Source organism: Antechinus flavipes, chromosome 2 (assembly GCF_016432865.1).
Source record: "Antechinus flavipes isolate AdamAnt ecotype Samford, QLD, Australia chromosome 2, AdamAnt_v2, whole genome shotgun sequence".
In the NCBI taxonomy this organism is placed as follows: domain Eukaryota; kingdom Metazoa; phylum Chordata; class Mammalia; order Dasyuromorphia; family Dasyuridae; genus Antechinus; species Antechinus flavipes.
This window is the reverse complement of record NC_067399.1, coordinates 80,721,536-80,733,660: the sequence shown is the minus strand read 5'-3', so window position 1 is coordinate 80,733,660 and position 12,125 is coordinate 80,721,536. Positions and strand designations below refer to the sequence as shown.

Genomic DNA, 12,125 nt, shown 5'->3' with positions numbered 1-12,125 from the left:
ACATTTAAAGCACTTTGCAAACTTTAAGATGCTATATAAATCTTAGTTATCACTACTACTACTGATACTATTACTGTTATTACTACTAAAATAATTTGGTGGTAGACCTTTCAACAGTAATGTCTCTAATAATAAAATTTAGGATTTCTGATCAGTAGGGTATATTTTATTCATGATTTATACTTACTAGACCTGTGATCTCCTTGTGTCTACTTTTTACTCTTGTTTAGCTGGTAGATTGTAAAAATTCTTCTTATCCCATATTCTTTCATAAATGCTCCGTAGATAATAAATCCAGTAGATTTTTTTCTTTTTAATATCTCAAGACTGTAGGCCTTGGACTTCTCATTCGTGTTATGTGATTAATCCATCTGTTTTTTCAGGCATAAATGTATTAGATGATGCCTTTATACCAATTTCTGCCCATCAATGTAGTAATGTTAGTTAATATGTGTTTGTTCAGAGCCTGCTTTGTGTTAGGCTCAGGACTCCTTCCTTTGCTTGGATTGAGCCTGTGGATAGAAAGTGAGCTTGGCTCAGAACTGTTAAGCTGGAGGAGAGGAGGGAGATTATGAAGTACCTATCATAACTCCCTATTCTTCCTGAAGCAAAGGCCCTCCTTTTTGTTATCATTGATTTAGAGCTAGAAGAGATATAAATAAGAGGACAAAACTGAGGCTCTGAGAGATTGACTTGCCAAGGGTCACAGAGTAAATTCTGAGGTGATGTTGAACCCTTCTCATCATGCCTCCATATTGGCTGCTCCATTCACTGGGGCCACCCTGCCCAGACAGGCTGGCTGGAGCCTTGCTTGTCTTGCATCCTGACTGTCACCACCCACTTTGGCGATAGATCCTGGCTTGTTTCCCTCCATGCCTGGACCCCCTGAAGCCCATCTTTCAGCCTGACAGCTGCTGAGCAATATTGTAAATGTTGTAACTGGGAAGATAAGAGACAAGGGATGGCTATAGTAAGCCTTTGTCTTTGGTCATCATTTATATCTCAGAACGTAGACTGGATATCACTACTCTAAAGAGTTGTGGTCAGTGACATTAATTAATTCATTAATGGCGCATACACTTCCTCACATTCTGTCTTTTTTTTTTTTTTGCCATATGACTCCTCTTTGTTTTATAAGACTTTGTGTTTAGTAAGGTCTCAGTAAAACATTGATTAATCTGATTTGGGGGGAGAGGCTGCTGGCTTCAAGACCAGTGAGAGCTGGGTTCAAGTTCCACCTTTGATGAATCTTGGTCATTTAATCTTTAGTGGGCCACCATCTTCCAATGTTCCAGGCTTTTCTCTAGGGCAATAAGCTGCTGATGGCAACAACAAAGCCCCCTTCTATGTCATCTCCTTGTCTCTAACTGAAGTTTTCACAATATCCTGAATAAGGAAGTATTTTCTTTGCCAGGTTCAATCCTAGTCTGAGGCCTGGACCCCTTGCCTCCTCTTCTCATCATGCCTTTGGTATTCTGCTAGTTTCTAAAGCAAGACTGGTTCTTGACCACATGCTCCCTGATGCACACAGTGTGTCTCTTCTTGCTTTTCTTGTCTGGTAGGAATTGAGATCTTAAGTTACTTCGTGTGTCTGAACAAAGGTTGATTCACATTTTTCAATGCTTTCTTTTTTATTTCAGGAAATTCCACTTTCAGAAATTCTCCGCGTGTCTCCGCCACAAGATCTTTCTCACATTTCTCATGGCAGTAACCCACACTGTTTTGAGATCATCACTGACACGATGGTTTACTTTGTGGGTGAAAACAATGGAGGCAGCTGTCACAGCCCAATGCTGGCTGCCACAGGAGTGGGGCTCGATGTAGCCCAGAGCTGGGAAAAAGCCATTCGTCAAGCTCTCATGCCAGTAACCCCTCAAGCTAGCATTTGTACTTCTCCAGGACAAGGGAAAGATCACAGTAAGCAATCAAGTTGTACAGCAGTAGCACATTACTTCATTAAAATACTGTTTCCCATTATAACCCTTGAAGCAGTTAACTCATACCATTTTTCACTCTTGTTATAGAAATAACTTATTTTTGGCTCATGGATGAATGTGTGGTCTAAATCAGTTATAGGGCATTAAATTAAAGAGGTAAAGAATAAGCTCTACTTGTTAAGCATTAAAAATTTTTTTTAATCTGTTATTTCCTAAAGAAGTTTCTTATGTCTTACTATGTAAGAGCGGCTTTTCTAATATCCCTTTGCTGCTTGTACATTCCTTCTGAAATTAGCTTCTAGTTGTACTGCATATGTCTTGTCCATATAATTATCGAGATATTATTTTACTCATTAGGTTATGAGTTATTTGATAATAGGGACAGTGTTTTTGCCTCTATACTATACCGAAACTATATGTTTTATCTAACATATAGTCAGTGATGGTCAATGAAAAGAAAATCTGCCATATTGATACCCTTAATTTTGTAAAAGCTTAAGTGAGCATTAAAAATTGAACAGTAGTCATGGTGAGACTCATGAGAGAATACCTTTTCTAAGTGTCTTGTGGTTTTATAAACTTTAAGGGCACATATGTTAATTGGTTTACTGAACTTAAAATATAATAGTTAGAGGTTATAGTTATAGAAGAATTATACAAGAGTTTCCTTTATATTTCCTTTATAAATTTATTTCATTTGAACAAGTATTTGGTGATTCCTCTATCAGCATATGCCAGTAATTTCAGAAGAATTCCTCCCTACCCTCAGAAAATTTATATAAGACACAACATATACATGTAAGCAAGTTAAATAACATGAATATAAGGTTATATAAGCAATATAAGGCTAGTTGCTAAATCCAGGAGTGCAGATAAATACTGAGTTCAAAGAAGAGGAAGAGCAATGTGGATTTAAATAATCAGGAAATGGTTAATGGATGAAGTAGAGATTGAACCTGGGCTTGAAGGGAGTAGAACCAGAGGGACCTTTGGATAAATGAAGACAATGAGCAGTCCTGTTCTGGGAGAGAAAGAGATGGTGAAGGAGATATGATGTTAGGTAGGCAGGATAGAGATCAATCTGGCCACAGGAGATGTTTATCTGAGGAGTTGTAGCAAATGAGGTTGGGCAAGGAGGGAAGGGCAAAGAGATAAAGGCCATCTGAGGACCTCCAAGTTTTTTCTGCTGAGAGTGGAAAACCACTGCCTCTCTGAGCCGGTAATGATCATGCTCTTTCTTGTAAGATTTTTTTTTTCTCCCTATCTTAATATCGACCTTTGGTAAGAAAGTACCATGGCAAAAGGGACAGGGCCAAGATTCAGACATAGTTTTTGTTTTTTAATGCTTCTGTGACGTTGGGTATGTCATTTCACTCTTATGGGTTTCCATCTTTTAATCTATAAAGTAGGAGGAGTGGACTAATTGTTCTTACAGTTTTAAATCTATGAATCTGTGTGTCTCTTTATAATGAAGTTTTAGAGATTTCTAGGGCTATAAAAATAACAATTGTTTTATCTCCTTTTGATTCATATGCTCTCCCCTTTTCTTCCATGTTTCCTTTTTCTTGTCTCTTAGCTATACATTGTCTGGAAATCACACCTAATCTATTTTTTTGCTTTGATTGCCGCATTAAAAATCATATGAGATCATTATTCAGTTAAATTGAATATCAACATTTTGTTGTTCTTTCTACTGATTTATTATTTTCACATTTGCAGATGAGTTGTCTATTAGTATCTCTGTATCCAACTCCCAGGTTCAGGAGAATGTGGTAAGTAATAGTCCTAACAAACTACAATTTAGCTGATTAACATTTGATAAAACTTACTAAAAATAAACATTTTTCAGCATCTTTATTCTGTGTACTAGGTTCTGTGGGAGATAAAAAGGTGAATAAAACATGTTTTCTCTCTTCCATTAGCTTTTGATCTCTCAAGGAAGATACATATATATATATCCATTTATCTATAATGAAAGGCAATATGTAGTATAAGTCAGTCCTATTAATTGCTTATTGATAAATGACATAGAGTACAATACCTATAATAAAACATTTGTTAAATGCCTACTTTGTACTAGGAACATTGATACTACTTCATAAGAAGTGGGAAGCTGAAGGGGATGGGATGATGATGAAAGTGGTGGTGACAATAGTGTTGGTAGAGAAAAGCTGGTGCAAAGAGACATGGTGAAGATTCTGAATACTCTATAAAGGGAAGCTTCTTTTTTTCTCTACACTTCAGGCCTCCAACCAGAATACTATATTCAGAGTATACTCAGCAGAAGTAGCTGAAAATACTACTAAGGGTTGAGTATTTGGAGAAATTTTAATGATGTGGAGTTTCCTGGTGATGAATTTATAGAGATCAAGGTGGGGTGGAGTGAGTGATGATGATTTAGTCAAAACTAAGCAGGGCAGCTGGATATATATATGGCAAATGAAGAGATATCTGGGGCAAGTGGTACAAACAAAATTTTAAGAGGTGGGGAAAGGAAAAATATGCTTATTTGGGGCATTGAGGGAGGAGATTTTTGAAAGAGAGGTAAATTTTTGACAGACTTTGGTGGGGGAAGGGAGAGAGGAGGTTTTTATGTTTGAAGGTAATGTTAGAGCAAAGGCAAAAGTCATGAAGACCCAAAAAACATCTGAGGAGCAGTGTATGTTCATTTTAATGGAAACAGAAACAGACTGTGTATCACATTCTCACGTTGTTAGCGTAAGCTTGTTTAAATAAGAACCTTGGGAAATTACCTTTAAGTAATAGGAGACGATGTGTGTGTAGGGAGATTTCTTTAGAATGAAACATGAAGCCTTTTAACCATGATATAGGACAAAATGTTCTTATCTTTTCCTTGATGATAATTTACTTTTAATCCTATGCCTATATATGGGATGTTTAAAAATTTTAAACTTAATTTTAGTCAAATTCTCATAAAACAATGTACTGCTTTTTCACAATGTGGTCCCAAATTAAAATTCAAAGTACAGAAATTGGGCATTAACTTTTCAGAGACATAGTAAAGAAAATCTACATTTTCAAAGATGTTTTTTCTGTAGGATTTTTTTAAAATGTGAAAACTAGCATTTTTATTGTAATGAAAAGTCACTGGATATGTTTATTAAATATCGTTATTAAATTAAATTTAATATAAATATTAAAGTATTTCTTTTTGTGTTTTTCCTAAAATAGGATATCAGTTCTGTATACCAGATCTTTGCTGATGAGGTCCTAGGTTCAGGACAGTTTGGTATTGTGTATGGAGGTAAGCCATTACAAAAGAACTTTAATGTTTTAAAATAGATTTGTATTACAAAAAAAGAAGTTAAGTAGAACTAGCCAACATATTGAAAAAGTCTGTTGTTATTTAGAGTAGGATAGGGGAGAAAGGTCTTCACATATCTCTTTGGAGATCAAGCATGATCACTGAGATTTTTCAGTGTTAAGTTTTTATTATTTTGAATATTTTTTCTATTTACCATGTGGCAGTTATTGTGTATATTTTTTTCTGATTCTACTTATTTCACTTTGCCTCTGTTCATGTATAACTCTTTTCATGCTTCTCTTTATTCATTATTTTTATTTCTTAATGCATAATATTTTGTTATATTCATGTACCACAACTTATTATACATTCTTCAAGCTGATAAACATCTACTTTGTGTCCAGTTCTTTACCAACACACCCACAAAATGCTTCAAAAAAAAGTATATACAGCCCTTTTTTTCAGTGTCCTCGTGGGTATGTGCTTATTAGCACCGTCCACTAAGTGGAATTTAGACTTTTGAAGTAAGGGGTTCTAAGAAGAGAAGGTCAGAAGGAAATTTATTTTTGGCCTGAAGTTTAGTCACTATAATAATGTCTTGGATGTGGAAAATGAAATTTCTTGTGTGGGAGTGGTAAAAAGGCCAATTTGTCTGGATCACAAGAGTATAGGAAAGAGAATAATATATAATGTTGGAGAAGTAAGTTGAAGCCCTTGTGAAGGGTTTGAAGATAGTAACAAGAAGTTATCTTTAAATATGGAGCCATTGGCGCTTATTCGATATGAGAGTAACATGATCAGATCTGCCTTTTAAGAAAATTTTTGACAGCTGTTTGTGGGATGGATTGGCATATAAATTTGATTAGCATAGCTTGAGTTAGGGAAACTAATTAGGCTTTTGTAGTAGTTCAGATGTGAGGTGATGAGGGTGTGAAGTAATGGATATGTAAGTAGAGCAAAAGGAATGGCTATGAAAGATGTATCAGGGGTAAAAATGACAACAAGATTTGGAAATTGAATATGTGTAAGGAGAGATAAGATGAGGAGTCAAGAGTTATTCCTTGGTTATGAACCTGAGTTACTGGAATGATTGTCTTGTCTTTGAGAAAAGTGGGAAAATCCGAAAGAGGGTTAGACTTTTTTTTTTTTTTTTTTTTTAAGATGAGGTAATGTTTGGACATGTTGAGTTTGATATGCCTGTGGGACATCTGATCTGAAGTATCTAATGCTTATGATCTGAAATTAAGTTCAGGAGAGATATTATTAAAGGTTTAAAGGTTTAGGAGAGATATTAGGGCTTATCTGCATCGTTTTTGAATCAGCACCATGTTTGCCTCATAAATAATTTCATACTATCATCACAACTTTGTATTGGAAAATTGTTGAAGCATTCCAAAGCTTTGATGAATTGGTATTCTTATTGATGGGGGTACTTGCAAATCTCTTGTCATTTCTTGAGGAATTGGTCCCTTTAAATATGTGAAAAAATGTTCCACTCTAGTCTAAATCTCATTTTTGTGATTTTGTATGCATTCAATTAAGTAAAAGCTTTAGAGAAAGATCATTTATCACAAAAATTCATAGTACTTGACAGCAAGGAACGTTTTGAATATTAGATGAGTACCTTATTTTCTTGATTTCTTTCACTTAAATTTTTATTTTATTAAGTCTATTAAATTTCTACTTTTGTGCCTTATTGTGACAGGGTAGCATTAAGGAGTACAGTGAACATTACAGTTCTGGTCTTAGAGAAAGGAAGACTTGAGTTTTAATCCTGCCTCAGACACTTAGTAGTTGTTTGAACACTGAGCAAGTCATTTAACTTTTCTTAGCCTCCTCTGTAAAATGTGGATAATTGCTCTCACCTCTCAGGGTTGTTTTGAGGATCAAATGAGGTAATATGCCAAGTCCTTTACAAACCTTAGAGTGCTATATTAATTCTCATTCTGTCCCTAACTCTAAGCCATCATTGCCTTGGGTTCTTGAGGGCTGTGCCAGCAAAACACCATCTCTGGTCATCTCTGCCAATCTCAAAAGACTTACAGATTCTCTCTGCCATTGGAAGAGCAACTTTGAATCAGAGGTTCTTTAGTATAAGGGTTGCTGGTTTGGAGAGGCATTTTTGGTCATCATAATTTATAATGACCTTTTCTTAAAACAGATGGGGCTAAGGGAACTGGGGAGAGGGGTTGAGAAATGTTCTCAGTTGCTCTCCTGCAAAGGGTGAACTTGGAATAAAATGAAATCAGTAGCTTAATTTTCTTCCCTGGCTAAATTCTGAGGGCTTGATCAGAGCACATTAGCTGCAGTTACTACCTTTAAACATTCTTCCTCTTACTTTCAGTTAAAAAAAAAAATCAGTTTTGCTCCTTATAGTGTCCTAGTTAAATGTCTAAAATAACCTTTTAGGAGATAAGTACAGAAGGGAAAATACTACCTTTTCCTTATCAAAATTAGTAAGAAATTAGATGAATTAACAGAAATATTAGGAAGAAAGAAAATACACAAATTTAGTACATTACAAGTAAGTTTGCATATTTCAGCTGGTGGACAACTTCCCATTATGATGTTTTATATTTGTGTGTATTTTAGCTGTGTTACTAATTTCATTTCTTTTTCTACAGGAAAACATAGAAAGACTGGAAGGGATGTGGCTATTAAAGTGATTGATAAGATGCGATTCCCCACAAAACAGGAAAGTCAGCTTCGTAATGAAGTGGCCATTCTGCAGGTAAAATAATAGTATTTAGTAATTTTTTTTTTTAGTTCCTGTTTTATTTGTTGGCAAAACTAACCTTTTCTTTCCTTTTTTTTTCCATTTGCTCAATAGGTGGATGGTAAAGTTAGTTTCTAGAACTATAATTTATTCTTATTTTTCAAAAGTACATTTAAAAAGTATAAACATTTAATTTAAACCTAGAATTGTAGAATAATAAGTAAGGGAAGTATCTACTTTGTTGCCTTGGGATATCAGATAGTGATAAAATGTCTTCTGAGCTCAGAGTATTTGGTATTATATTCTCTGTCCTATTGTGTATTTCATAGAGGTTATGTCACATTCATCTCAGAATGTCCAAGTTAGGATGGATATCAGTGATCATGTCACCCGTCATGTATCTGAAAAAAAAAATTCCCTCCCCTTTATACCAAACGAGTGGCCATTCAATTGTGACTGGAATATCTCTAGTGAAGGTGAAATCTTGATTTACCAGTATGATTCTGTTTTGGAATTGGTTTTAGTTGTTAGGAAGTTTTTTTTTTTTTTCCCCCTAGTTTTTAGGTTTAATTCAAACATAAATTTGATATTTTGCAGTTTCTATCTCCTGCTCCTAGCTCTGACTTCTGACTGATTTTTTTTTTTTCTGGGTAATATCTGTTCCTGTATTTGAAGACATCCTTCATGTCTATTCTATGCCTTCTCTTCATTAGTCTCAATATCCATTTCTTCAATGACTCTTCTCATGTAGGACAAATGTCTAGGCCTTTCACCATTCTGGTTGTGCTCTCCAGCTTATCAGGATCCTTCCAAGAACATGACACCACCCACAGCTGAGTAGAGCTCTTTACAAGAGGTTTAGTCAGGACAGATCTATCATTTCCTTTTTCCTAGAAGTGGAAACTCTCTTCAAACAGCCCAAAGTAATATCAGATTTCTTTGCTTCCGTATTACATTGTTGAGCCTTACTGAGTTTGCAGTTCCACTAAAACCTCCCTCTTGCTTCTCTCCTATACTTGTTCCTTCTGAACAAAGTATTTCCTTCAAGAATCACATTCCCCTCTCAGTCCATTTGAATCTCAGAGATGTTTCCTTAGTTTTCCTTGTGTTACAACCTCTTGTTTTCTTGCTTATTTCATAAGAAACATTTCTGGGGCAATTATTGTGTTGTTATAGCCTAGTGTAAAACAAGTAATATAGACATCTGAAAAAAATTAAAAGATCATTTGTCATTTTCATGACTTTCCGAATCATTGTGTTTAATTTTGTTTTAGATTCATGAGGCAGTATTTGAAAGATTAATGTATACCTATACTCTTGATCAAAAGAACAATTCATTAATATATTTTTATGTTCTAACATTTCTCATATTAGCCTTATTTTATGGTATGGAAAATAAAATTTAACTTGATCTCAGATTCTAGTACTGTTTCCAGTAAGTTTGTTTGATTGTATGAAAATTATGTAGAGTATGCCATACTGTGATGGATTACATTCTAATTATACTCTTTATTTGATTATATATAGTCTTCAGCTATATAGTTTGTATAGAAGATTATATAGTCTTCAGTTGTTAAAAGGATTTTTTAAAATGCTACTGGAAGACCAGTTACCTGTATTCAAGTTACTAGTCAGTACGTCTGCACAACTGGAAATAGAAATGAGAAATCTGGCTTGGTAGGGTTCTGTCTTGGGGCCTTAATTCTTGAGGCACTATCAAAATATATAGCAAGTCCTGGGATCATTTAGGTTAGAAAATGAGACAGAAGCAGCCATTAAAGTGTTGGATGGAAATATTTATAAGAAGTAGGGTGCTGTAATTTTGTTGAGAAGAATAATGTTCATTATGTTGTGGAATGCAAAATGTTCTTCATTGTGGTAGCTGTGACAATGTGTTTTGCATTTTTAAGTACTTTAAATGCCTCAATTAAGTGAAACTAAAGAATGGCATCCTATAGATTAAAATTTAAAAAGACATACCCTATATACCTGGAACCCTGGAGGCAGTCTTTAAAATTTTAAATAATAGTTTCAGCCATAACTTTAGTAAAGTATTCAGTATTAGTTCTGTGCGATTTTCAACTGTTCTAAATTTAATATAATTCCTCCAAGGATCTCATAATCTAGAAACAATTAGAGAAAAGAATCATAGAATCTCAGCATTGGAAGAAACCTCATCATCATTTTTATCTATACTATATCCCACAAATAGAAATTCCCTCTACAAAGTACCTGATAACTATTTATCTAACTTTTGCTTGAAGACTTCAGGGTTGAGAAGCTTATTTCCTCATAAAATAGTCCCATTAACTTTTGGATTGCTCTTATTTTTAGAAAGTTTTTCTTTACTTCAAGACTAAATTTGTCAGTATGACTTCTCCCTATGGCTTCTGGTTCTGTGTTCTGGAGCCAAATAAAAAGGAAAGCTTATCCCTTTCCCATGTGATAACTCTTTACACTCCTGAAGGTATCTTTTATATCCCTTTTTTTTTTTGCCTTTGGTTCTTGTGGCTAAGTACCCCAGTTCTTTCACTTGGTCCTTACATCCTTGTGGGCTTTATCTAGACATTCTCTAGCACTTCAGACTCTTTCCTCAAATAGGTTGACAGTACTGAACCAATACCTTAAGATGTAGACCCCATAAAGTGCAGGGACACTGATAAGATGCTTCTTGTTCTGGAAGAGAGGTTTCTCAGTGAAATAGCATGCTAGTTTTTTTGGCTGTTGTATCACACAACTGGCTTTTGTTGAACTATTTAGTCCACTGAAACTCTGAGATCTTTTTCAGGTGAATAACTATTTACACTTTCTTTCATTGCATCAAGTCAACAAGCATTTAATTAACACTTAAGTGCTAGGCAGCTTTGGGAATCCAGTGGCACAGTGTCAAGGCCCTTATTGTACTTGCTCTTCTCTGGACACTTGTCAGCTTATCAGCATCCTTCTTAAACTGTGGTACTTATACTTAGCAATACAGTACAATACAGTGTGAGGCATGCAGGGCCACCTATTGGCAGGAGGGTAGGGCAGGGGAAAATGCACTAGCAGCTGGAAGGTCAAAGGAATTTGGAAGGAATCTGGGAATTGTAAGAGAGTGGTGAGATACTGGACAGCCAGTGCAAAAGTACAGAGATGGATGTTAGAATACTGTGGTGAAGGACCAAGAGTCAACCAGCTCTCAAGGAGTGTGGGACATAGGGGAAGAAGCAGCTGGGTGGTGAAAAGCCTTATCCATCTTTTCTGAAGTGCTTCATTTTTGAATTACAATCTCCTCAAGAAAAATTAATTAGTTCAGGATGTATGAAACACATAGTAGAAAGCCATTGGAGTTGCATGGGCAGATCAGAACTTTTAAGAAAATCCTGGCAGCTGTATGGATGGTAGATTAGAAAGAGAAGAGGTAGGGAGACATGAGTACTGGTCTCATGAGAGAGAATACGGAGACTGATGGTGTGGGAGGTACGAGGGTGAGGAGGGGACAGGCCCACAGATGTAGAGATTGGAACGGCCTATGGAGGCCATTAGGGTCAGCCCTCCATTGTACAGGTGAGGAAATTAAAGCTTAAGACAGTTGAGTGACTTGCCCAGTCAGTAGTTACACAATGTCTAAGATAGAATTTGATTCTAGATCTTCTGACTCTGAGAAGACTCTGCCTACCACACCACAATGAGAACAATCACTAGACAGGTTTTAATTGGGGGGGGGATGAGGGTGGGTCTGTTCTGATGAGAGAAGAAAAATCATTACCTAAAAAAAACCACATTTTTGTGTCCTGGTAAGAAGACTAAGATTGATGCTGTATCATTTTCTTCTTGACATATTTGCAAATAACTAATTTGTCTGATAATTACTTTCCTATGAGTGCTTCAGTCATAGTTCTTTGTCTCTGAACTTGGTTCAGTGATTCAACTGGCCTATAATGGCTTAAATTTAAAAATTCAGTTCTTTTTGCCTCAATTACCTGACCTTGGGCAATATGTGAATGCAAGGGACTTAGGCCTATATCTTCATCAAACTATCTTTCAAAGATACCTGGTTTTCTATCTAAAAGTCTGGAATGCTATTTCTGACCTGGTCTCAAAATAATGAAACATTTCTTAGTCTCATTAGAGAAGAACGGTGGTCATTCCTAGCCTGATTACCAAATTTCCAACCAATCACGTTATTCTGTACTCCTCAGCTTTGTTAACAGTCATTTTATAGAAA

At 35.5% G+C, this 12,125-nt stretch overlaps 1 protein-coding gene across 1 annotated transcript in view; it reads left to right on the top strand.

Annotated features, from left to right (window-relative positions):
• Positions 1-12,125, top strand: part of PRKD3 (protein kinase D3) — a 98,402-nt gene that overhangs the window by 69,238 nt on the left and 17,039 nt on the right. Inside the window, exons 11-14 of the mRNA XM_051975114.1 lie at positions 1,641-1,917; positions 3,657-3,709; positions 5,130-5,202; positions 7,827-7,933. Coding sequence (XP_051831074.1) covers positions 1,641-1,917; positions 3,657-3,709; positions 5,130-5,202; positions 7,827-7,933 — 510 coding nt within the window. The remainder of the gene's footprint in view (positions 1-1,640; positions 1,918-3,656; positions 3,710-5,129; positions 5,203-7,826; positions 7,934-12,125) is intronic.